Source organism: Pseudonaja textilis, chromosome 2 (assembly GCF_049901715.1).
Source record: "Pseudonaja textilis isolate UNSWEBS1 chromosome 2, rPseTex1.2, whole genome shotgun sequence".
In the NCBI taxonomy this organism is placed as follows: domain Eukaryota; kingdom Metazoa; phylum Chordata; class Lepidosauria; order Squamata; family Elapidae; genus Pseudonaja; species Pseudonaja textilis.
Genome location: NC_141991.1, coordinates 108712619 through 108740090, shown reverse-complemented (window position 1 = coordinate 108740090; position 27472 = coordinate 108712619). Strand labels below are relative to the sequence as shown.

General features: G+C 37.4%; 1 protein-coding gene across 2 annotated transcripts in view; it reads left to right on the top strand.

The window, feature by feature from the left end:
• The window catches only part of SLC16A5 (solute carrier family 16 member 5), a 28132-nt gene extending 2749 nt beyond the window's left edge, over nt 1-25383 (top strand). For both annotated transcript variants that reach the window (XM_026701957.2, XM_087924882.1), the window contains 4 exons: nt 4886-5133; nt 16262-16405; nt 16880-17725; nt 22380-25383. In XM_026701957.2, coding sequence (XP_026557742.1) covers nt 4914-5133; nt 16262-16405; nt 16880-17725; nt 22380-22621 — 1452 coding nt within the window. In that variant the 5' untranslated portion in view covers nt 4886-4913 and the 3' untranslated portion in view covers nt 22622-25383. The remainder of the gene's footprint in view (nt 1-4885; nt 5134-16261; nt 16406-16879; nt 17726-22379) is intronic.
• The last annotated feature ends 2089 nt before the right edge of the window (nt 25384-27472 follow it).

Sequence of the window (27472 nt, the reverse complement as noted above, 5' to 3'; positions counted from 1 at the left end):
TGGAGGGCCCCAGTTCTATTTGTACTGGATTAGTAGTTGGAGCAGCTGTTTCATTGAAAGGCCACCACTGCTTGAGTCTTGACAAGAGCGTTCTGAAGCCCTTGGATCACAGTTCCTTTTTAAAAACATATTACTTTATTCATTACATTAGCAGTCTGAAATGTTAGCGTCAGAATAAAATATGTGGGTATGTAGTTGCAGGTAGGCTGAGTAAGAAGTGATAAAATGCAGGAAGTGCTACTTACAAGGCTATTCATAAAATGCTGCTGATAGTAAAAACTTGCTGGTGATGATGAGCTAATGAACGCATGTAAAGGTGGTTTAAGAAACGTTTAATCCTGTTCAAGATGCCAGAGTCACAAGTAATGTTTTCCAGTTAATTTGGTAGCTTATTGCTCAACTTTCCTTTGAAGATTGATCAGGAGTGGCCGCTTGAAGGTCGATTACAGTACACCCTGGTATAGAGAAGGAACTGTTCCTCAACTGATTTCTTAATAATGTCCTTCCTGATATCAGATTAATGTCTGCTTAGTCATTGATTCTGCTTAATCAAAAAATGCTGAGCAGAAGAGGCAACCTTTGTGGGGCCTGGGGTAAACTTCAAAATACATTGAACAGCTATAGGTAGCTAGGCAATGTGATAATTATCCCACATTTATGTATAAGAATCATTTTGGGATGGGGTGGGGGAGATGAACTCCATTCTTGCTGATTGCATCCATACAATTTTGTGTAGTGAATGCCTTTTGTATTTTTTTCTGCCTTTTTTTTTAACTTCCTAGACTAGAAAACAGACTTAGAAATACTAATCAAGGCCAACTCTGCACAGCTCCTAAAAGATGTCTTTATACAGACTTTGTATACTTGGTGGGATTTTTTGGGGTCCAATCCAATCTGGTCTGGGCTCGGCTGTATAAAAAAGAAATTTGGAGACTGTGCATTTACAGACAGACTGGGGGTTTCAACCATTGTCTAGAGCAGGGGTCGCCAACCTTTTGGACCTCAGGGACCACCAAACTCATAATTTTAGATCCCAGGGACCACTAACCGGTTGTGTGGGCGTGGCCTAATTTGTGGGTGTGGCTTGGTGGTCATGTGACTGGCTGGGCATGGCTTGTGTGTAAATATTTTAAATATTTATATAAATATTGAATTTTTTTATAAAAAGAGAGTAACTTTTACCCAAAATCAGGCAAAGCAGGCAGATTGAGTTGCTCACAGAATCACAGATTCATTCAGAGCTCTATCTATCTGCCATTGGCTAGCTCAGTCTGTCACATAAAATTTGCTTGCAAGCAAACTCACAAAATTACCTCACAACACACCATGCATGTAAATATTGGTTTTTTTATAAAAAAAGAGCAACTTTTACCCCAAATCAGGCAAAGCAGGCAGATTGAGTTGCTCACAGAATCATTCAGTGATCTATTTATCTGCCATCGGCTAGCTCAGTCTCTCAAATTTGCTTGCCAGTCTGCACTGAATTTGCTTGCAAGCAAAACTTCAGTCCTAAGAGGTTCGGCTGTGCTGAGCTGAAGATCTAAAGACTAGCTAGAAAGCAAGAAATCCAATCATTTCCTGCTTACTAGCTAATCTAAATCTCCGGCACAGCAGAACAGATGATGGTTGGAAAAAGGAAAAATAGCAATTTAGCAGGTAAGTTTACCGGGTAAGGAGTGAGTGGGCGGGGAGAGTTCCCGCGGGTCATGTGGATGGTGCAACCTTGTGTTTCTGCACAGCCTGGATTAATTGCTTTGTGGGGGTGCCCTGAGGGTGAGATTTCTCTGCGACTCACCAAAATTTTCTCACGGCACACCGGTTGGCAACCGCTGGTCTAAAGATAGTATCCTTTGTCTTATGTTGAACATTGAATAGCCTTGTTGGCATATATGGAAGATGTCCAGATGTATAAACTGGTATTCTGAGTGACATAAGTTTCATAGTAGTATTGTGAGAGTAAAGGACAGTATCTGGATTTTAGTTTTCAGTCTGGATCAAGTGCTTATACCAGTTATTCACTGCTTTTGCTAGTGGTTTATTTTGAATGTCTGTGAGCAAGTACCAGATTATAATCCAAAGAAAATAGTTTTTCTTTTCCATTAATAAAACAGACTATTTCCCATTATGATATTTTTATTAGTTTATCAAAAAATAAAATACAGATAATTTACAAAAATGAAAATAATGGAAAAATAAGAAAGGCAAAGGAGAAGAGGAAAAAGTGTAGGGTAAAGGGGAAGGAGAAAAAAATCATTGGTGATTCCTTTTGGCACTGTAGAATAAGATAATAATATACAATCCTTACTTTTATATAGTAATATATACTGACCATTTATATATCAACAAACTTATCTAATCAGCAAAACCCAATATCAAAGTTTCATTTGTTTCCACCTCAAGCACAAATTCCAAAAGTGGTTTCCAAGTAGAAACATCTGACTGTTTCTCAAATAAGCTACTTAAATAAAAAATGACTTATACTAACCTTCCTGTTGTATTGTAAAATTGTAGATCACTAATTTTGCATGTGCATTCTTGCATGCATTTAGGATAATTCTAAAATAAATTTAGGGTCAATATATTAAGTATGACTATAGTACTTAAACCCTATTGCCATTATGATCCACTCTTGTAATAATGAGATTGTCCCGGGAGTCTTCCATTTTGTGTATAATTCTAGACTGTGATTACAAAGGTTACCTAAGAAACCAGTTGCACGAATACCTTTTATGAAGAGCCCATGACACATAATTCTCCAATCAGTTTGCTCAATGAATCTGGAGTGGAAAGTGATTTGCTGGACGTGTACAGATCCAAAAGAGTTGCTTTTGGTCCTCATGTTGAAACTTGGATCCTGCAGTTTCATATTCTTTGTTCAGCATTAATCTGAACAAAGGTTATGCAGCAATATGGAACGTATATTTCAAGGAGCAAATTTGGTATGGGATTTTATACCAAAGTACAAAGGAAAGATATAAAGATCAGCACAGTCTTTACTAAAGGAATTCTCTTCCAGATCCAGTAGGTCAGTCAAAAGAGACACATGTACTACTACTGCTTTTGATAGGATTTATGGGTTTGAAAACGGACTATTGCCAGCATGACCCCCACTTAGCCCTAATTGCCTAACGGAAGAGGCATTGTGGATTCCCATCTCAACTGGCGTGGTGGCAATGGCATTTGCATCAAAGATACTTGGGAATGGGAGCAGAGTCACATCACCCCTGTTTAATTCCAAACTAGCCTCCATCTGACTTTCCATTCCCTGTATGCAGCTTAATTATACAAGAATGGTTAATTATTTAATTAATTATTTAATTCTAAGAAAGAATATTAAAGTTTGCTAATCCTCCCTCCCTCCCTTTCTCCCTCCCCCACTCCTACTCCTCTCTCTTTTCCTGTCAGTTTTTTAAAGTAGCAAGTTTGTTGTCAGGAACTGTTTAAAAACCTGTTGATTCCTACCCTAAAAGTAGGATTTTTTTTAAAAAAAATCCCTTAATTAAATAACAAAATAAAGAAATGTCTATAAGAGAGCTATATAGGCTGATTTATCTTGCTTGAGAAAGAAAATTGGAGGAAGGCATACTGACATTTCCTTGAAACAGTGAAGTATTTCCTTTCTTTAGAAAAAGGCACGTGGTGTTTTTCAAGTAGACCCATGCAATCCTGTTCCGGACAATACGTATATTTGCTTTTCTTGGCTATTGGTAGCTGGCTAAGATGAATGCCCTACATATTTCTCCCTGCACAATAATATCTTATTCCTTCAAGCAGATTATTTCTTTGTCTTTTATTGCACATAAAATAAACGTATGGTGCTTTGGTCTTATGCATTCCTGTAGCCTGACAAATTACATGTGCCCTTTATGAAATCTTAAGTTTCTCTTTAGATATCTTCACAAGTAACACCCCAAAACATTGGGAAGGAGGATTTTCTTATATATATTTTTAATACCATAGATAGACAATAGAAGACATCAATAACATTTTCAAACCGTTACAGATATTTTGGATACATGTGTGAATATATCCTTAAAATGCATAATGGCATAGTGGAAGGGATTTGAAATTTAAGTCCTGCTATCCTAATATCTGAAATTATACCCAAGAGGAGCTGCAGAACTTGTGCAAGAGCATTCACTGTAAGTCTGGTTGTGAAAAACAAACAGATTTACAAACTTTGCCTCTTCCTGACACAAAACATTTACAATACTTGGTTGAGACAGGGAAATGTCATAACAGAAGGGATGTGGGATTTAAAGCCTGCTATCCAAACACCTAACATTACACCCAGAAGCAGCAGAATTTCTGCAAGAACATTCACTGCAACAGTAGTTATGTAAAACAAATAATTGAGTTTTACAAACATTGCCTCTTCCTGATACAAAACATTTAGGATACTCAGTTGAGACAACGAAGTGACATAATAGAAGGGATATTAAATTTAAAGCCTCCTATCCAAACACCTAAAATTACACCCAAGAGAAGCATGAATTGTGGAAGAGCATTTGTTACATGACTGGTTGTAAAAAAACAAATAATTGAGATTTACAAACTCTGCTTTTTCCGGGCACAAAACATGATATTCAGTTGAGAGAATGAGGAAACTCCATGGGCCAAAAGCAGGTGAAAAGTAAAAGCAGTGAGAACAGAGTACTAAATGTTGGTTATTGGCCACTGGAGGTGTACCTAACCTATTACCTACAGGCGTTTACAATCTTGTGACATAAAGCAAAACATACAAAATAAAATGGGTTGGTGTGATTCCAAGAAGTTGTGACTGGGACGCTCTGTATTAAAACTGAAATGAACTACTCTCTGCTGTCACCTTAGCACTGATCCGATTGTGGTTTGTCTCCTCATTTGCCTGCTGTCTTCCCATTAGGTATTCTGTGAAAAGACACTTTGCAAAGATGCTCCAGGAAGGAGAAGCATCCCCAAGAATCATCAAAGATCAGGATCGAGGATGGGCTTGGATAGTCTTAATAGCCACAGTGCTGGTTCAAGGTCTAACACTGGGTTTTCCTTCATGCATTGGAGTTTTCTTCAAAGATCTGCAGCATGATTTCCACGCTACCAATAGTGAGACATCATGGTTCCCCTCCATCATGACAGCTGTCCTCCATGCAGGTGGTAAGTATTTTGTTTTTATTCATAAACTTTTTTCTGAAATGTCATCGAGATCCCATGAAAAGAGAACAAGAAGATCAATTGCTAAGTGGCAGACAATGTTCTAACAAAGAGATCTACCAAAGGTATATTTTCCCTTCAAGCTTTGCTATATGGTTCTACTTCTAGACACAAAAATAAATCTTCCTCCCTAATCTCCAACAATATCTTCCTCATCCCCCCCCAAAATAGGGGTGGGATCCTACCAGTTCGGTCTGGTTCTATAGAACCAGTAGCTCTGAAGAGCAGCTGACACTGAACCAGTTTGCTGGGATGAAGTTTTGGTCTGCTGTTTGGCCCATCCGTCTGCCCGGGCTCTAGGTTGTCCTTTAGTGGCTGTGTTTTCCTCCTCAGCTGCTTTGCGCAGCACAGCTGAGTGCTGCTCATCAGCTGGAGAAGGTAAATGCTTGCCGGAGATGGTAGTGCACACACATGTGCAGTGTGCGTTTGATGTGCATGCGCGCACTCCCCAAACCGGTTGTTATTCCGGTCGGATCCCACCCCTGCTCCAAAAACACTTTCTATCTGACAACTACAATATCATGAACAATGGAAAGGATTTCCTGATAGTTTGTGGGTTTTGACTGAATTCCATATACTAGCTGGCTATCTGGCTGTCTATGTAACTATGTTTGCCCTTTCTTTATTATTTTTATAAATATTTCAAGGTGGCGAACACACGTAAATGCTCTTTCCTTCTCCTATATTCCCAGCAACAATCTTGTGAGGTGGATTGGACTGAGAAAGTCCCTGGCTCAAAATCACCCACCCAGCTAGCTAGCCAGCTTTCATGCCTAGGATGGGCTTAGAACTCACGGATTGCTGATGCCATGACCACTATCCATACTAGCTCCTTTTTAAACAGATTTTTAACAGATAAACAGAGTTGGAAGGGACCTTGTAGGTCATCTAGTCCAACCTCCCGCCCAAGCGGGAGACCCTACACCATTTCTGACAGATGACAGTCCAATCTCTTCTTGAAAGTCTCAAGTGATGGCACTCCCACAACTTCTGAGGGCAAGCTGTTCCATTGGTTGATTGTTCTCACTGTCAGAAAGTTTCTCCTTATTTCCAGGTTAAATCTCTCCTTACTCAGTTTCCATCCATTATTCCTTGTCTGGCCTACAGGCGCTTTAGAAAATAGCTTGACCCCTTCCTCTCTGTGGCAGCCCCTCAAATATTGGAAGACCTCTATCATGTCTCCCCTGGTCCTTCTCTTCACTAGACTAGCCATGCCCAGTTCCTATAACCGTTCTTCATATGTTTTAGCTTCCAGTCCCCTAATTATCCTGGTTGCTCTTCTTTACTTTTTCTAGAGACTCAACATCTTTTTTGTAATGTGATGAACAAAACTGGATGCAGTACTCTAGGTGTGGTCTTACTAAGGCTTTATAGAGTGGTATTAGTACCTCCCTTGATCTTGATTGTATCCCTCTTTTAATGCAATTTAGGATTACATTAGCTTTTTTGGCTGCTGCTGCACACTGCTGGCTCATATTTAGCTGGTTATCCACTAAAATTCCAAGATCCCTCTCACAGTTACTGCTATTGAGCCTGGTTTCACCCAGTCTATATGTGTACTTTTGGTTTTTCTTGCCTAAGTGTAGGACTTTATTTTTCTCTACATTGAATTTCATTTTGTTAGATACGGCCCAGTGTTCTAGTCTGTCAAGATCCATCTGGATCTTGAGCCTATCTTCTTGGGTGTTAGCTATTCCTGCCAGTTTAGTATCATCTGCAAATTTGGTACGTTCCCCTTCTATTCCCTCATCTAAGTCGTTAATGAAGATATTGAAGAGTACTGGGCCCAAGACGGAACCTTGTGGCACCCCACTGCTTACTTCCCTCCATGTAGACTTAGACCCATTAAGGACTACTTGTTGAGTACGGTTTGCCAGCCAGTTGCGAGTCCATCTAGTAGTGGTGCTATTTATTCCACTTTTTTCTGCCTTACTAAGAAGTAAGTTGTGGTCTACTTTGTCGAATGCCTTGCTGAAATCTAAATATATTATGTCCATAGTATTTTGCTGGTCTACTAATTTAGTCACTATGTTGAAGAATGAAATAAGATTGGTTTGGCATGATCTGTTCTTAACAAACCCATGCTGACTGCTAGTTATTACTTTTTATTATCTTTCCCAGTATCTTCCCGGGTATTGATGTTCAGCTGATTGGTCTATAGTTTTCTGGGTCTGTTTCCCCCCCGCCTTTTTTTTTAAAGGTGGGAACCACATCAGCTTTTTTCCAGTCCTCTGGTAGTTCTCCGATGCTCCAGGATTTTTGAAAGATATGGCGCAGTGGTCCTGAGATGACCTCTGCCAGCTCCTTTAAAACTCTGGGATGTAATCCATCAGGCCCTGTTGATTTGTGTTCATCAAGATCAGACAGGTGTTCTCTTACTATTTTTTTTTTGCTTATTTTAACTTTTATTTCTGGTCTGTCTTTTACAGTTGTGTTTTTGGTGGGTTGAGCTATAGTTTCTTTTTGCATGAAGAACTATGCAAAGAATGCTTAATTTTAATTAAAATTGATTTTAATTGCTATTTTCTTTGCTGCTTTTTAAAATAAGGTCAGAAGGCTGATTAATTTTAATTGCTTAATTTTTTTAATTGCTAGTTTTTCAAGTAAAGTCATTCCCAGAAAGCTGAGAATTCATAGTAATTGAATTAATATGTGCATATTTTATCATATAATTGAGAAGCAGTTTAGTGTACAGATTAAGGCATTAGAAATTGCACTGTGAACTCTAGCTGCCACTTTAGATACAAAACCAGCTAGGTGACTTTGGATCACTCAGCTCGCACAGTCTCAGCCCTAAGAAGACAGTGGCTACGCATACACACACATACTCTTTCTCAGTCATATCTCTTCCTCACATATATACTTAAAGTTCTTTTAAACAAATATGTGTGTTGGCTTTCTTTTCAAGGCCACTCTGTGCTCTGAGCCTGTGAGAGAAGTACTACAATTTCAGCCAACAGACACCACCCTTTACATGCCCTTGAATTAAAGAGGAAAGCATTAAGCCAAATAAAACTTTCTGAGCATCCCCTATCAGACAAATCTTTGTTACAGTCATTGACCAATTCAAAATAAGAAACAAACCAAGGCAGGGAAAAACATTTAACACAAAAATCCATTGACAAGATCCAAATAAAACTCAAGAGACCGAATCACTAAACCAATTCTTAAAGATTCAGTTAACGCGCTCAACTGGCTGCATCATAAAATTGGGCCACATTGAGGACTCATTCATACAACCATTTTGATGAATTCTTCTTGCATGTTAGAGATGGGAGAAAAATCATGTCAGTTTAGTCTTTGTGGTTCCCACAGTTTGCCTTTCTTTCATGTGCACTCAGAACAGCGCTGTGCTCTGCTATTGTGTCACAGCATATCTAGTGGGTCAGTTGAACAGAGCCAAGCTTCTCTGCATGATTCCAGGGCTCTTCTAAGCATCTTAGATTGTGCTCTTGGGGACTTTTGTTTCAGGATAATGGGGAAAACACTACTTGCATTTCCAAACATCTGAAATAAGTCAAGACTGCCTCAGCAGTTGGCTAACAATGAGATGGACGTAATGTTACGAAGAAAGTCCTCTGTGAATAGTTAGTGTGATATCCTTGTGCTGTGGCAAGCAGGATATGTGGTTGAGCCTTAAAGAGTAATGTTTACCTGACAATAAGGTACATCTGGTTTGTTAGTCAAAAACAGAATTCTAGGAATGATATAAACACCTTAACAGAATGAGCAATACGATAAATGATAATACAGCAGAATATCCCCCGTGCCACAAAAGCAGATCCCATCTTCCAAATTATGAAATTTATTCTCTAAGATTGCCAAGGAGAAAACATTAAGACAAATTGAGGGAAAGGTCCTACATTACCTCAAAGTGGGTTGATGTAAAACTTAACTGATAGGTTGGAAAATATCCATTTCCCTCCCCACAGAACCACTGAGCAGACTATGAGTAGTTCATAGACATCATTGTTCTATAGATCTAGCTTTATATTGCAAGCACTGAAAAGGTATTTAAAATAACTCCAGGAAAGCATGTTAAATTTTAAAAGATGAAAGGGTTGCATTTTTATTGAGTGTGTACAGTTGGAGAAAAAATGACCATTATCTCAGGCAAGCAGTGTTAGTGGTAGCAACAAAATTAGTGAGAAGATAGGATAGAGAAAGGCAGGAACAGAACTTTAGCTGTGTCAGAATGGATTTCCTATCCATCAATGGGTTGGAACCTAGGGAGATCCATATATGCACCCCTCAAAAAAGCAGTAGACTTGCTAGAATATAGATAGTCAACTGCAGTTCTTGCTGTAGCTTGTTATTATTGAAATTATTAGGGTTGATTGCACAGTCAGCCACATGTTTTTATGGCTGGTCCATAGTCACCCAAACATTTAGATTGGATTTGGCATTTTTATCCACCTATTGAGTTCTTCCCAAGAATCTGGGATAGGCAGGTGTTTTTGTTTGATGATGTTAAAAATATTATTACAGGATTATGACTTGTATGCCATCCAACTCTCAATGACTGTGGGGCAATCAAAAAAATTAACATAAAATAAGAAACATTTAAAAATAAAATGGTAGTGCTTATTAATGTTCTATCTAGGAGCTAAGCCTGAATAGTTTAACAGTGTATTTTGCACACCTGCAAGATTTCATTAGCTATTTATTCCATTGGGTAGCAGGAACACCTGGTTATTATCTCTTTTATAAGTGGACCCGTGATAATATTGCATCAGATCTTTAATCACCGCTGTTGTTGTGCTGGCAAGGAAAGGATTATGTTCTCTACTGAGTTGGGAAACTTAGTGAAATATTTCATTTGGAAATGATTTCTTTTTATATCTCATAATAGGCTTTGGTTGCTCTTATATAACGCATGTATTATATCATTATTAAACAATTGCTAAGACTTCTAATAGTACAATATGAGCTGTTTCTATTGACATTGCTCATTAGCACAGTGCTCTTGATGAATTTGACTGTTTAATTTATATACTCTTGATCTATAAATAATATTCAAACATTAATATTTATGGCAGCTTAAGTTACTGAATGGGGTGTACAGGCAGTTAGCAGTTAATTTAATGACCTTCAAAGTTACAAGAGCACTGAAAAAGTGACATATGACCATTTTTCACACTTATGACCATTGCAACAGCCTTATGAACTTGTGTTCAAAAATCAGATGCTTGGCAACTGACTCACATATTGCAGTGTCCTGAGATCATGTGATCACCTTTTGCAGCCCTTTGACAAGCAAAGTCAAAGGGGAAGCTAGATTCATTTAACAGTTATATTTACTCACTTAACAACTGAAGTGATTCACTTAACTGTGGTGTGGCAAGAAAGGTTGTAAAATGGGGGAAAACTCACTTAACAACTGTCTCACTGAGCAACAGAAATTTTGGGCCCAGTTGTCATAGGTTGAGGACTAGCTGCAAATCAGGAGTGTCAAACTCAAGGCCCACAGGGTAAATACGGCCCACAGGGCTGGCCTGGAAATAGCAAAGGACCAGCCTGTGGTGCAGCCAAAACTTCCATTTTTGGCCTGGATAGCCTCCTGCAGCATCCTGTCAGCCAAAATGGAGTGGGGGGGGGCTGCACGTGGCTCCTTCACGTCCCATTTTGGCCAGCAGGCTGCTGCAGGAGGCGTCCGTCCTGTCTCCCTCCTACTGGCTGGCGTGCAGAGGAGAAGTACAATGCTGATCCAGCCCTTAAAGAAATCCATTTTGACATCTCTGCTGTAAATGATAAAATCTGTATGAAATCTCCACCACACAAAATTTCTTTTTTGTGCCAACCCTATTTTCTAGCCTGCTGCTCAAATAGAGCTAGGTAATCCTACCTAGGACTCCTCCTCCAACTCTATCTTATGCATAGGTATAGGTGGAGCAGCAGCCCCCAGATCTTCTATCTTAGACTACTTCTCCAGATCTTTCTCTCTCCTGGCTTTCATGTTCTCACTGTTTATTTTGACAGGTTCAAAGGTTCTGGGGAGTAGGCTTACGCTGGTCATTCCAAAACTAACATTTGATGCTTTATCTTGAAGTCCACCAATATCCCAAATTTCACCTTGCTTTTATCATGAATTTTTGGAAGCTTTATAGCTGACCAGATTCTTTTTTGCAGTTTAGTAAGATGGACTAGAAAGAAAATAGGCTTTTTCTAAATAGAAACTACCCAGAATTTCTGGAAGTTGGGCAACAAATGCTTTTAAATAGTTATAATAAAAAAAATTTTGACAAGAAAGACAAACATGTCTGGATAGTGAACATTGCAATACCTGGAGATAGCAGAATAGAAGAGAAAGATCCGAAAAATCACAAAATATAAAGACCTGAAAGTAGAAGTATAATGACTTTGGCAAAAGAAAGCAAAGATAGTACCAATAGTAATTGGCACCTTCGGTGCAAATCTAAAACATCTGGAGTACCGCTTGAACACCATCAGCTTTGACAAAATCACCACTAATCAATTGCAAAAGGCAGCTTTACTGGGAACAGCTTACATCCTGTGATGGTATCTATAATATCATCAAACAATATCTCCTTATCCTAGTCCTTGGGACAGACTCAATAGATGGACAGAAATATCAGATCCAGTCTAAATATCTTGCTGACTATGTGACCAACCATAATAATAATTATTCTTTAAAATGTAAAATAAAACAGGTAATGCAGGTAATAACAAGACCTGGCAACAGCTAAGAGCAGGAATGTTGAAGAAAGAGATAAAGGAGCTAACTCTGGATACACAAGATCAAGTCTTAAGAACAAATGCATACAAAGGCAATATTAAGAAGTCAGCAACAGATAGCAAGTGCCACCTCTGCAAAGAAGGTGAAGAAACAGTGGATTACCTGGTTAGCTGCTGTAAGATGATCACACAGACTACTGCAAACAATGGCATGACAAATTAGTAACAATGGTGCACCATTTGCCTGCAAGCAAAAACTGATGGGACCATAAAACAGAGAAAGTCATAGAAAATGAAGAACCTAAAGTACTCTTGGGCTTCGGAATTCAAGCAGACAGGCGCTTGGCACAATACACATCAGACTTAATAATTGTTGACAAGAAAGACAAAAAAGTCTGCATAGTGGATGTGGCAGTACCTGGAAACAACGGACCAAAAGCGAGGGAAGTGGAGTAGATAACAAAATACAAAGATGTGCAAATAGAAATAGAACAACTGTGGCAAAAGATAGCAAAGTTAGAACCAATAGTACTGTAATAGGTGCCTTGCTTACAATCTCAAAACAACTGGAGCAGCACTTAAACACTATTAGCATTGACAAATTCACCACCAGTCAGTTGCAAAAGGCAGCTTTAATCAGAATAGCTTACATTCTGTGGCAATATCTCTTAACATCATAAAACATCAACATCTGCATATCCCAGGTTCTTGGGAAAGACTTGATAGGTGGATAAAAATGCCAAATCCAGTCTGAATATCTGCCTGACTGTGCAGCGAATAAAAAAATATAAAGCAGCAATATAATGAAGAATAGGATATGAATATTAATAATCAACCTTACAGGCCCAGTCTTTCTAAGTTTGAATCACAATGGATCAGCCTTGACTTTGGTTGATCTCTAACTCACAATCAATACATCTTGTCTTATGCATGTGCATCCAAAGCTCACATGAATGACTTGATTATATATATTATTGAGAAGAAGGAAGAAATATTTAAGCTCCACATTGATTAATCGCGCAATTTTGCCTTCTGATGCTTTGGGAAATAAGTTGACTCCCTCTTTTTTATGGGAGCCCCTCAAATACTGGAATACTGTTATCATGTCAACCCTAGTCCGTCTTTTCTCTAGACTGGCCATATCCAATTCTTGCAACCGTTCTTCATATGTTTTTGTCTCCAGACCATTAATCATCTTAGTTGCTCTTCTTTCTACATTTTCAAAAGTCTCAACATTTTTTTTGTAATGTGGTGATCAAAACTGGATCTAGTATTCCAGATGTGGTCTTCCTAAGGATTTATAAAACGGTACTAACCAAAGATTATATTAGCTTTTTTGGCTGCTGCCAGACACCGCTGCCCCATATTCAAGAGATCATCCGCTAGGACTCCAAAGTCCCTCTCATAATTACTATTTTTGAGCCAGGTTTCCCCTAATCTGTACTTGTACCTTTGGTTTTTCCTGCCTAGGTATAAAACCTTACGTTTCTCCACATTAAATTTCATGCTGTTGGATAGGGCTCATTGTTCAAGTCTGTCAAGATCTTTGGGGATCGTGAGCTTGTCTTCTAGGGTGTTGGCTATTCCTGCAGTGTACTGTCATCTGAAATTCGATTAGTTACCCTTCCATCCCTTCATCTAAGTCATTTATAAAGATATTAAAGAGTACTGAACCTAAGATGGAACCTTGTGGTACCCCACTGCTTACTTCCCTCCATATAGATGTAGTACCATTAAGGACTACTCATTGAGTATGGTTTGTCAGCCAGTTACTAATCCATCTGGTGGTGATGCTATCCCACATTTTTCTAGTTTACCAAGAAGTAAGTTGTGGTTTACTTTGTCAAATGCCTTGCTGAAATCTAAGTATACTATGTCCACAGCATTTCGCTGGTTTACTAATTTAACCACTTTATCAAAGAATGAAATAAGATTGTTTTGGCATGATCTGTTTTTAACAAACTTGTGCTGGGTACTAGTTATAACTTTATTTGTTTCTATATGTTCATAGATCTGTTTTTTTATTATTTTTTCCAGTATCTTCCTAGGTATTGATGTTAGGCTTTACTGATGTTCACTCTTAAACAACCTGAAAATAGGGGAAAGGAGCAGGATATCATCTTGGGCTGAATTAAACAACCACACTACTGATTAAGTAATATGAGTAGTTAGGAAATTTTCCATCATGTTATTCTCAAGGACACACAAGAAGAAGCAGGCTGAACTTGATTTGCCCCACATAAGGCCTACAGCTGAGTTGATAAATGTATGAGAGTGACAGGATAGAAATGACATGGGGAATGACAGAAACCTCTACACTGTAGTAGCTCCACCTCATGAAAAATATAATCTGTCCCAGTTTTCTTCAAGGCAAATCTACCCGTAGCACTGTAAATAAGGAGGACTTTTGAGATTTCATTTGCATGTTTTAAAAGTTGCCAACATTCATTTAGGAGAGCTCACATATCTTTAAGAAGCACATATTCATGGAAGGAAACAATTCTTCTCCATTGCAAGAACTTTCCAGGTACAGGGTATTTGTTGCTGTCTCCTATCTGATCCAACAGGAAAACAAAAAGATCTGAACTTTTGAGGACTTGGGCCTTTCATCTAAATTTCAAAGTTCAAGAGTAGAGCTGGCTACCAGGTTGTTTTTCATGGTTATGGCTGCCATGTTGCCGCTCCTTCATCTGACATCTGCAAGTCTGAAGTTTCAGATGCCCCAAATTCTACCCTTTCCACAGAGTAGTAACTCAAGTTCAGCCTTGTCTGATGAAACAGAGAGACTCCAAGAAGGCTGCTTAGGAAAAACAGATCAAGCACTACTGTCACATCCTCTTGTACTAGAAGCTGCTAAAATGTCAGGTGACCTTAGCTGTCATGCCCTTATGATCTCCAGGTGGAATGGTAGTTCTTTTTCAGAGAGACACCTTGTTCTTTTGGGGTACAAAAATCATTCATTTCAGCCTATTACAAATTATGATAACATTTCACTTCCCATTCACCCCTCCTACTTTCTGATGGTAATTCCTAAGACAATCATACACAGAAGGAAAACTAGATGTAATTAAAGTACATTTGGGGGGGTGGGGAGTATCCTTGGCATACTTATAAAAAATTAACTATGATGTCTTTGTATGCTGCTGTGTGTGCTGCTGGATATGTGCCTAGATAGTTCACAGCTTGGTTATATTAATAATAAGTTACGCAATAGAGAGCCAATTTGGAGTTGTGGTTAAGGCACCAACTGGGAGATAGTGACTTCTAGTCTTGCCTTAGCCATGAAATCTGGTTGGATGATTTCAGGCCAGTCACTCTCTCTCAGTCCTAGGAAAGAGGCAATGGCAAAGCACTTTTGAAAAACTTTGGCAAGAAAAAAAAACTGTAGGGCCTTATCCAAACACTTTCTAAGAATTAAGACAAAATTAGACAGAAGAAAAACAATTACTCAGTAGTAAATATTAGTAGTAAGAATGTCTCTACAACAAATTACTGTTCATACTGTTCTTCCATCTCAGGATCACATTTTTCCTAATTTTACATACTTGTTTAAACAAAATGTTTTTATTCAAATTATTGTCCTCCTTCATCTCAAGTGTTTTATGTCAGTTATATTGATCTTGTTCCTTATTTGGCACAGTATATTCAGATTGATATTATATTCAGATCCCCTCACATGCTCTCAGATTATTTCTTGCATTTTAAAAAACATGGGAATCATCCAGTTTGTCTTTTGAACTTTTATCTGAAACTGGCATCCACACCCTTCTTCTTTCCTCTCTGTATGTGGCCACATTTTCAAGTTCAGATTCCCAAATACCCTTAACAAGATTGGCTAAATGTGGGTTGAGAATAGACATGCTTATAAGGCAATTTTGTTTTTTCCAAACACAAGATTATTTTATCTTTCTTCAGAATTCTTTCTTTATGTAACGCAGCAGCAGCAGAAACAACATGTGTGCAGGGAGGAGAATAGAACATAATGTGGAGGTGTTGAATGAGGAAGGGAAGATTCAGGTTTGTGCTTGTCCTTCATTATGGAAACTCACTGAGTAATTTGACTAGTCATGTTTTCTCAGCTCAGCCTATCCTCCAGGTTATAATTGTTGAGATAAACTGAAAAGAAATTCCTATAGGACAGGAGTATCAAACTTGCATTGTCATGTCATCATCATGTGATATATCATAACTTTCCCCCTCTTCGCTAAACCGGGCATGGGTATGGCCAGCGCATGATGCATCCGGCCTGAAGGCCATGAGTTTGATAGCCTTGCCATAGGATATACATCTAACAAATGCAACTATTTGACTGTGCTGATCGCTGTACTTTTTTGAAATTTGAATCTGAACTTTCTGCTTAATGTTCCCTTCTCAGGCCCTCTTTGTAGCATTTTGGTGGAGCGATTTGGCTGCAGGATAACAATCATGGTGGGAGGCCTGCTCAGTGGAGTGGGCATGGTTGCCAGTGCTTTCTCCAACTCACTTGGTGAGCTTTACCTAACAGCTGGATTCATCACTGGTGAGTAGACTAAAAGTACAATGAGATGGTTTGTATGATTTCCTGTTCACTTCCTTTTCAGAGATTATATTCCTACATAACATGAATCCAAGTTGCAAATGGTGATAGACACTATTCAGATTTTCAGTAGCCTTAATAACATTAAAAAAGCTCATCTCAGTTATCTGCAATGTAATGATTATCCACGGTTGCTACTTCAAATGTCATCAAAGGAGTAGTGTTTTGAGTAGGAGGTGGGTAAGATCTTCTAATCAGACACATTCTTACTGGAATTAATACTAACTAATGTAGATTAAGAATATTGTTCATATCCCACCTTTGTTCTATGTGGTACCCCAAAATAATTCATTTAATATACTTCAAGCAAAGTGGTAGGTGAATTCTGGTATCATAAGCCTACATACACAGAAATGAATAAAACAAATGTTATGACTGCAGATTCATATTTTTCTTTCTTTCTTTTTTGATTTAAAGGCCTGGGATCATCTTTTAGCTTCCAAGCAGGTATCACTGTACTTGGTTATTATTTTATGCAACGGCGAGCATTAGCTAATGCCCTGGCCTCTACTGGGGTTTCCATTGGTATGACACTGTGGCCACTAATTTCCCAATACCTGCTTGATGAGATGGGCTGGAGAAACTCATTTCTAATCTTTGGGGGAGTGTTGCTGAATTGCTGCGTGTGTGGGGCTGTGATGAGGCCAGTCCCTGTTAAGCTGACTGCCCTTTCACCGAAATCTTGTTCTGAACAATCAGCTGGAGGAATGCCTAATGGTAACACTTCGCATCATAAAGAACAATGTCAGTCAAGATTTACTGTATGTTCCCAGATCCTGAAGAAGTACTTAGCGTTTGATATCTTCTGCAAGAACAAAGGCTACCAAATCTACACCCTTGGAGTTACCTGGATGGTGATGGGTTTTGTGCTGCCTCTCGTTTACTTGGTGCCCTATGCCATCTTGAATGGAGTGGAGGAACAGAAAGCAGCCTTCCTAATTTCCATTATCGGATTCATCAACATATTTATGCGCCCAATGGCAGGCCTTCTCTCAGGCCTTAGTGTCTTTACTGGCAAGAGGATCTACCTCTTTAGCGCAGCTGTGATGCTCAATGGCCTGAGCAACCTCATCTGTGCTGCTTCATCCAAGTATAGTATTCTTGTTGTCTATTGCTCAGTCTATAGTGTCTCCATGAGTGTCATCGGTGCACTTCTGTTCCAAGTGTTAATGGACGTAGTGGAAATGGACAGGTTCTCTAGTGCCTTGGGTCTTTTCACCATCTTGGAAAGTATCACCATTCTTATTGGACCCCCTCTTGCAGGTAAGAGGTATACAGGAATTGGTCCCAGTGGTACTGCTGGCACAGATTTTGCATGTAATCGGAATTCACTGTACTGTAAGACTTAAGAGGCCATTTTATGCCATCAGTTAGATGACTATCTAGCCTCCACTTGAAATCATCCAGTGAAATGAAGGCTATTGCTTAGTTCCATGCTCCCTTTAGCATTTGCGGTACAATTCTCTGCAGAATGATTACTACCGCTTTAAATGGCAAATATTAAGGTTTTAGAGATTTAAGATTACAGCAGTCAGCATTAAAAAAGGATTATATAGGAGTAGCAATCCAGTAATTAACAAACAACTTCCTTGATAGAACATCTAGTCTTTCGCTTTTAGCTCTGCTATCTATCTACTTGTTCTTCATAGCCCTTGCCACAGCCAAATTCTAGTCCAGTAAATCTCTTATTCATCTTTCAGTTGTTGCTAAATAATCTAAATCCCACAGTGATCCAAGTTTGGCATAAATGTGAGGAAAACAAGACGAACATGGCAGAAAAAAGTTAAATTCCCTCCTTGCTGCTTCTCTTATCTCAATGACTTGCTTTTTTGAAAAATTAGGAAATATTTTAGCTAAAATGCAGGCCTAAGTAATTAATGTGTGTGTGTGTGTGTGTGTGTGTATGGTATTCAGCTTTGTTTGGGTATTTTCCCACATCATTATAGTTGTGCTTTTAAAGTTGTAGTGACGTTTCGGCAGAATCTCATCTGCCATCATCAGGCTTGGGTATTGTGTTGGTCAGACGAACACAATACACAAGCCTGATGATGGCAGATGAGATTCTGCCGAAACGTCGCTACAACTTTAAAAGCACAACTATAATGATGTGGGAAAATACCTGAACAAAGCTGAATACCATACATATAAATACCCGCGAAAACTTAAGAAAACATACATATAGAGTATATATATATATATGCTGCCCATATATAGAGAGTATGTATGTTTGTGTGTGTGTTGTTGTTTTTTTGCTATATTGATCATGTGAATTTCAACAAGATGATATATCCTTACATTTTTCAGGGAGTCTCAGTTGTGGCACTCTGGTCTACATCCATTTTTTCAATAAAAACAAGGGGATCATATGTATTGAAGTTACAAAATATTGCTTTAATTCTTAGAATTAACATAGCGTATTCTAATGTAAAAATAAAATTCTGATTACCATGGAATAAGTCACCAAATACCAGTTACTTAGATTTATATATCGCTTCACAGTACTTTATATCCCTTTCTGAGTAGTTTACAGAGTCAACATATTGCCCCCAACAGTCTGAGTCCTCATTTTACCCACCTCTGAAGGATGGAAGGTTGAGCCAACCTTGAGCCTGGTGACAGTCAAACTGCCAAACTGCTGGCATCTAGCAGTCAGCAGAAATAGCGTGCAGTACTGCATTCTAACCACTGCACCACCTTGGCCTTTCTTCCCTTCCTCCCTTTGCAATTGTATCCTTTGGCTCACCAAAAAAATCATCTAAACGTTTTTTTGAAAATTTTAAGCATTTTTACTCACAAGTGGGTCTTGAGGAATTCAGTCTTTCTTGTTGGTGAGCATGCTGATACTTATAAAATACACTACAATGCTTAGACAAAAATATATATTAATTAAATAAGCAGAGATTAAAATTAAAGAACAAATGAAATACAGTAGTTTCCTTTCTATCTGTACAGATTAACTCTTTTTTTATAAAAATTGTATTGATTTTTAAAAACAAGCATAAACAAACAAAACATAAAACATAAAACATCTTTTTTGAAAGCAGCTTGATCCCGGGTTACATCTCTTTGTACAGACACAAATTCAAATTCATGTTCATTTTATATACCATTCCATATCTTATTATTACCATTCTGCATTTTCTATATAGCTTCTCCCCTCTTTTAACTTTCTTAATTTTATTTTATTTATTTCATCTTAATTCAGATCATCATACTTATATTCTTTGTCTGTCCTGTTTCCAGCTGTCTATTATCTTTTCTCATTAAACAAAATTTCTCCTGTAATCACTGATTGGAGTATGACGCCTTTATATCTTTCCCCCAAATTTATAACACTTAATATAATACATAACTTCCATTCCGATTCTGCTTAGTGCATTCAAAAGTTACACACTATATTTTAAAAAGAGAAAAAATTATAAATATATAATATAATTAAAACAACAATCCATACCAATTCAAATCTATTGTTAATATTAATATTCATTTAAATCTTAAACATTTTACACATTATTTTCAAATAAGTATCATACTTCTATGGGAACACTTATAAACTTTCCATAGTTACTTCCCCCCCACTTCAGTCATTTTAAAACATTATATCATTAAAATGTTCCCATTCCTTCCTAGTTCAATTCTCTCATTTATTTCATTTCATTTATTTTGTTCACAAAAGTTTCACTAAATTACACTGAGTATTTTATCCCACTTTTTAATCATATGTTGTTTCCAATTTTCTAACATTATTTCTAATACAAATATAACAATACAATCTTATGTACCTTTGCAGAATCACTTTTTCAGTTAAATTTTTACCCATTATCTCTAAATAAGTCCTGCTTCTTTACATCTTGCTCCACACCTTTGTAGCTTCTCTTCCCTTCCTCCCTCCCTTGCTTCTTCCCACTGCCCTTTTTACCCACTTGTCTCTCCACCTCCATTTCCCTCTTCTGTGTTCCCATTTTCTGTTGCTTTCTAACATTATATCCACTTTTCACCTTATTTTTCCCTTTTTTGGTTGTTTTTTGGGGTCTTAAAGTCTCCATTCTCTTTCTCCCCTTTCCCCATCTTCCCTAAGTAAAGTTACTTGTTCGTCAAAGATGGCTTCTTCTTTGTCCCAATTTTCTTGTTGTGCAGTCTTTTCTTGTAGTTTCTCATAGGTACAAATCGCCATTTCTAAGAATTGAAAAACGGAGCCAAGAGAGCCCTTCCCTTCTTGTTCTTCTTCTTTATATTTTTTAAATTCCATTTTCAGTTCATCCACAAGTGATGCCATTGTAAAAAAAATTTCAAACAACCACCCAAGTGTTTTTAATCATTCAAATATAATTTCCAAAAGTCCCAAAGTCACCAAGCAATCCAAATACACACAAGCTGTTTCTTTTTACACTTTCTTCTTTTTTTACTTTCTCTTCCTTACTATTTAGTTACAAAGTTCCAGTCAAGATGTATCTTTTAGAAGTCTTGTTAGAATTTAATCAGATTCTTTTAAATTCCAGGCAGTCTCCTCCTTCCAAATCCTACTCTTATTCTTTTCCTCTCCCTTCCCACTTACAGCAAAAAAAATTTTTTTTATCTATTCAGAAATCCTTATTGTCCCCTTAACATTTAATTATCCAATTTAATTACCTCTTGATGCCAAAGCGGGTTTTTCCGATTTCTCATTCATCTCTGTTCGCTGTCAACATAAGGAAGGAGAGTGAAAGAAAAAAAAACTTTCCCTTTTCACTTTCATTCGCTGCTTCCGAATCTTCTTTGGGAGCGATGTATCTTTTTTAAAATTTAAATTCCAGGATACCTTGAGGTTGTTGCTTCTTATCCCGGTCAGCCAAAACTTTCACTTCTTAACTTCCTCCTACACTTTCTTTTCCGGATGAGTGCTTCTTTGAGGCGGCCATTTCTGACCGCCGCTCGTTCACCTTCAGGAAAGGGAGTTTAGCCAGCTGGGGAGGAAAGATGCAGCTTTCCTCGACCCTGCTGGGATCTCCCCCCTCTTTGCCACCTCTACAGGGTGGCTTAGCCCCAAAGCCAGACTGGCTCGGGACGCTCCAGCGGCGAGCCCAGGCAGAAACCGCACATAATCACGGATTCCTGCTTGCCACCGAAGCCCTGCAAACCAGAAGTCCCTGTACAGATTAACTCTTAAACATATTTGGTCGTTTAAGTTAGTTTAAATGTCTTCTAACATGTTTAATTTTTAAATGAATAAAATATTTTATATAATTTAAGGGCTTTTATACAGTATTTCACAAAATGGTAGAGATACATTGATCCATTATAATTAATCAGCTGGATCCAAAGGGATTTTAATTCTCTTTAGTGTGTCTGTTAATAGAAGGGGCAGTCATTTTTCATCATTTTTTCCTACTTGTACTATCTCCAACATATTTCAGGAGTCTATCCAAACTCTCTGGAAAAGATTATGATATTTCTTATAGTGTACTATTCAATTCTGAGAAACACTTCTTTTAATATCCAGGTAATTTCAATATCTGAAAACTTTGGGAAAGCAACATGTTAAATTCATATGCTGCAAGCCATTTTTTTCATTCTTAAAATACAGTTCCTGTGTAATTAGCAAATGATGATACTCTATGCTTTGTATTAAAATATACTGGAAATGATGGGAAGCAATACAAGAGTTAGAGATAGAGATGGCAAAAAGAATGTCAAAGTAGGGGAGAGCAAAGATAATTAGAATAACAATTCTGGGTCAATAGTTATATTTCTTATCTTCATTGATGGTCCTCTACCAAATGTAGGAAACCTGTTACTGACTTCATGGGTTTGGCTAGCTCTAGACCATATTTCATAGACCATTTAGGTATTGGGGGCTGAATATTTAGATATCCTGATTCTGCATTTGATCACCAAATATAGTGTATGCTTTCATAATCATGTATCTTTTCTGTTTCAGGTCTTCTTGTGGATGTTACAGGACACTTTAGTTATGTCTTCTATGCTTCCAGCTTCTTCATGGTATCAGCTGCTCTGTTCATGGGTCTTAGCTTTTGCACAATGGAAGCCAACAACAAATTGAAAGAAATGAATAAGCCATCCCCTGAAGATTCCGCCAAAGGAAAATACACAGAAGTACCAACTGAATTTGTGCCTATGAAAAGCAGTCCTCCTGAAATAATGTATATAACAAGCATCTGAATGCAAAGGAGCTGAAAGAATGTATTATTCAAAAATGTAAACGCTGAGGGAAGGGACATCGTACATTGAGAAATGCCTCTTTTTCATGTTCACCTCCTTCCTGATACCACTGTCTACACAACTGGGTTCAGTTCAGATTTATAGAGAAATTATCCAGATAAGAAGATACGCAAGCACTAAGGAGCACTTTAAACAAAATGTACAAGAAGCAAGTTTTATGACAGCATCTGATATTACTTGAAGCATAATGAATTGCTGGTATAAGGTTTTCTTACAGACTCTTAGTAAAAACAGGACATTCATCCTTTTGATTATTATCTTGTTCTCTAAAACAAGCAAACTGAGCATAATATTGCTTATATAGGGCATTTGGTTTTGGAGAAGTCTATTGATTACAGTTAAGCTTATTTTGAAGTCAACTGGTGGACTTCTTTCCCAGTATGAGTGCAGAATTCTTATTTATTGATCTTTACTGTTAGTTTCTTAAGTGTTAAGCAGAATTGTCCATCCCTGTTTTATAATTTGAGGGCATTTTCTATATAGAGGAATGTATCATGCCACTTAAAGCAACCTGAGTGGAATTATATGCACTGCTGTAACCAAAGTGAATATTTTCTGCATTTCAAGGCCTTTTTATGGAGACAATAAAGTCTCAATCCTGAAACTGCAAGTTAAAGTGGACAGCTCCAAAGTGCCTATGCATTAACCAATAGTGTCTTAATGTTTTCTTTCTCTTTGAATATATGTTGCTGCAAAGAAAGTGTCATGACACTTTCTAGAGCTGTGGTGGCGCAGTGACTAGAAAGCAGTATTGCAGGCTGGCTAATTCTGCTGACTGCCAGCAGTTCGATTCTTACTGGCTCAAGGTTGACTCAGCCTTTCAACCTTCCGAAGGTCAATAAAATGAGGACTCAGATTTTAGGGGCAATATGCTGACTCTGAAAAGGTCTGAAAAGCATTATGAAGTGGTATGTAAGTCTAAATGCTAAGTCATGACCATACAGTGAGGTGGACAGCTGATTTTTTGAGTGGACCAGTAGATCCTGTTACTTTCAAAATGTCAGTACAGCACAGGAAGTCATTTTTGTTCTTGTCTTCACTGACATATAGTAGGATTCCATGGTCTCTGTAGAGCCAAATCTTTACATACATAAAGATACATATGGGTGTAAAAAGGTAATCGTGTAGGTTTAAAGGAAATTAGGTATTAGAAATGCTGCTTGTCTCAGGCAACAGGTTGAAATAAAGATAATTCTTGTTCTGGATTGGAATTATCAACAAAATTATACAGTTAAGAGGATGGTATTTCTCTTAAATCTTTTCTGTTTTACTCTGAACGTGATTTCCTTTGCCTATTTTTTTTTAAACAGCAGTATTTATATGGAACATGAGTATGTTTCAACCCAGGCTGGCTTACTTGCTTTTGACAGTTCAGATCTTCATTTCATATTCTACTCTTCTATTTCTAACCTCTCTGTAAACTTTCACCTAATTTAAATCTTCTGAAGTCCATACTGGTTTTTAATGAAAGAAAATATTCGCTAGAAACTCAAGCACTTTAAGACATATAGATTCAAAAGAGCAAATGTTGAAATGAAGTAAGAGGGAAGTCACAGCCCTACTGATCAATCTAAAAGTTGACCTTAATCTATATGAATTGAAATGACAGGAATGCAGGATTGGCCCAAAGCATATTGGTGTCCAGAAGCATTAAAATTAGCCCAAGATTACTTTGTGCTTTGAATAACTGGGGGAGAGTGTGGGTGGGAGAAAGGGAAAAGTAATTTACTAGAATTGGATGAATGAAGCTGAACATGCAGGTGGCATGTCCACAAACATGATTTGGAAATATCCTACTCTGAAAGTCAGATCTCCAACCTTTTTAAAGTCCAAACATGGGTTTTTTTCAGCACGATACAATGAAAATAATCTTGCGCATGTGAATCTCTGTGAACATAGTGTATACAGAGTAGAAAGAGAGAAAAATCTATCTGCATAGGACAAACAAAATGTATTTTCAATCTTAAACACACTTCAGTTATTAAAATGCTGCTACCAAGGTTAGAGTGTTACAAGTCATGAAGAATACTTTGATCTATCAATAGCCTGTCTATAATACTAAGTGGAAATTTAAAAATCAGTAGCAGGAAGGGATTGCTGCTACCTTTATGCCCTACTTTTTAAGATGGCTTGGTGTCATCTGGCTGGCTAGTGTAGTGGAAAGAGAAAATTAGTTAAATTTTAGTCTAAATTCTTAGATTTCTTACTTTATACAAATTTAAATATCCCAAAGCTCTAATGCAAGAATGTAATAACATTTATTCAATATTAAATACTCCTCACCCACTGAATGGAACCTTTTTTTAAAAGTTATGTTATTTCATAGGAAGGTTGATTAGATGGTTTTGAAACAGAAAAATGATACCTAGGTAGACTTCTATCTTAAAGTAATTTGCAATGCCTTAGTTTCAGAATTGTGGTCAGTTTATTATTAGATAACTGCATTATTTACTGGAAATTTTATGGGAAGCCTTTCAAATATCTATGTCAGTTAAATGCACTCAGTAACACTTGTAAACTTGGAAGCACTAAAGTGTATCAGTAGAGAAGTTTTTAAAATGCAACGAAGGGAACAAAGAACCATTGTGCTTGTTTCAGGATTAAGAGACATCTTATTATTTCTTTTTTCTGAATACATCATTTGAAAAGAGTCCAAGTCTGCTTTTTCTGTTCTTTTTGAATAAAGCCTCTCTACATAAAGATTTTTCAAGACTCTCTTTTAGTTTTGCATTTGATCACTAATATATAGTGGTGATTGTCTATTGTTTACTTTCTACTGAAATTTCAAACAAAAGTTGATAATGTTCTGGGAAAGCACATGCTGGTAAAAAACAGCTTTTATTGGAATAAGTCCAAAACCCTTGTAAGACTTTTGTATTTCCTTGTCAATCATATGTTATTTTTATCGTATCAAAAATGGGCTCTTTATTTTCTTCACTAATGGTCTCATGGCATTTTTAATGATGTTAATCATTCAATAAATTAAAATTGAGAGTTGGAAGATGATACCTAAGGCCAAATTTAGCCCTTCAGAAATATGTCTTTCTCTTCCCTTACAACCATCTTGTAGCTAGTTGGAATATTATCCCAGAAATACTATGCAGAGCTCTGCATTAATTTACAAATTCCTACTTATATTTTGCAGTATCATTAGTCTTTTTTGTCCATACCTCACTTCTACCTTTACCACCATGTTGTTTTTAGCACGCACTCAAGCTCATTGTACAAGTCTTCATTTCTACTTGATCACCCAGTTCTAAAACAGAACTAGTTTCTTCTGGCTTTGGAAGCTGGAGACAGAAATACTCTGCTTTAATTCAATTCCTAAGCTACAGAATTCAACGCAACTAGTTTTATTATACAAGACAGAAACTTGGCAAAATTGAAGGAACAACCCCTCCAAGACATTATTTGTGTGCACCTTGATCTTTCATCGCTATTTCATAATCCTAACTAGCAGTTAGATTGCTTTTTGAGAAAATACTTATTAAATGACAGAACTAAAGTTAGTTTCAAATAGAATATGTGAATCACTCTGTATTGAAGAACAGGGTGCCAAACTCACCCTCCTCATCTCTTAAGTTGCTGGTCTGCAGAGGAAGAGGATTGATATATAACCAATTTTTCTATCTACTTTATTGCCAGACTAAGCCTGTTCTCATAACTGTTCCTTTGGCACAAAAGTTGCTTATTCTAAAAATTCCTATAGTTATTCCATAGAAACATGACACAATAAATCTTCCAATTATTTATCTGTTCCTAAGTCACCAAGTACTTTTTATTCTATAAATAACTTGCAAGCTATAGCAAGAGTTTAAAATCACCAGAAGGTAACACATTTATGCCAGTCCTATAATGCTTCAATTTTCAGCAAGGAAGTTCAGAAGAAAATTCCTAGTTATATATCTATTTTTCCATGGTCATGGTAAATATTTCAATGCTTTCCATAGTCAAATGTGTACTCTTAATTTCTCCTGCAGTTCCAAAGGTGCTTTTTCCCCCAAAAGGCAATGACTTCCTTGATTTTTTCTTTGAAAATGTTTCACTTATCAAAATGGAATGTGACCTGCATTCCATTTATTTCAGAAAAGAGATTGAAATAGTAAAACAACACATAGCAAATGAAATAAATAAAAAACTATTTGTTCCTCAGTTACCATAAACAGAATCCAGGATGTGGATTCTCAGCTTATTCCATTTCCGTGCTTTTATGGCTTGCCTAAAAGTTCATGGGCTGTCATTGCAGCAATAAATTTTAAAGGAGAAAGGAAAAATACAGGTAAGAACTTCTTAACCCATAACTAAATGATTTAAAGTAACTATATGGTGCAATTTCTAGCATGACTAACCTTATGTGAAAATCTAAGAAATGTTTTTTTTTTTTTCAAAAAATTATAAGATTAGCTGTCATCCAAACATTAGTTATTTCTTGGACTAGCTCCCACCACCATCACAAATAATTACTGATGCCCCTGCAGTGTACCTTCTAGTGTTTCTCCTCGTATTTGTATTCTGGATTTAGGAAAAAAAACTCCATGGGCTAAAACTGCTGCCAAGAAAAGTACAGGTATATTAAGTTCCCAGAAGCTTAAGCTCTTATGATTTTGGACCTCCTCCCAGTGCCATTCTATGTCCCTTCAGTCCTTTCTGCTACACCCAAGGGTTCATTTCCAAACACGCACATTGGAAGGACACCTTGATGTGGACCCTTGCCTAATTGGGCTTGGAATAAGAGTCTCCCAGGAGTAGCCTTTTATTCCGATAGCCTCCTAATGAATTTGTCCCAAAGGT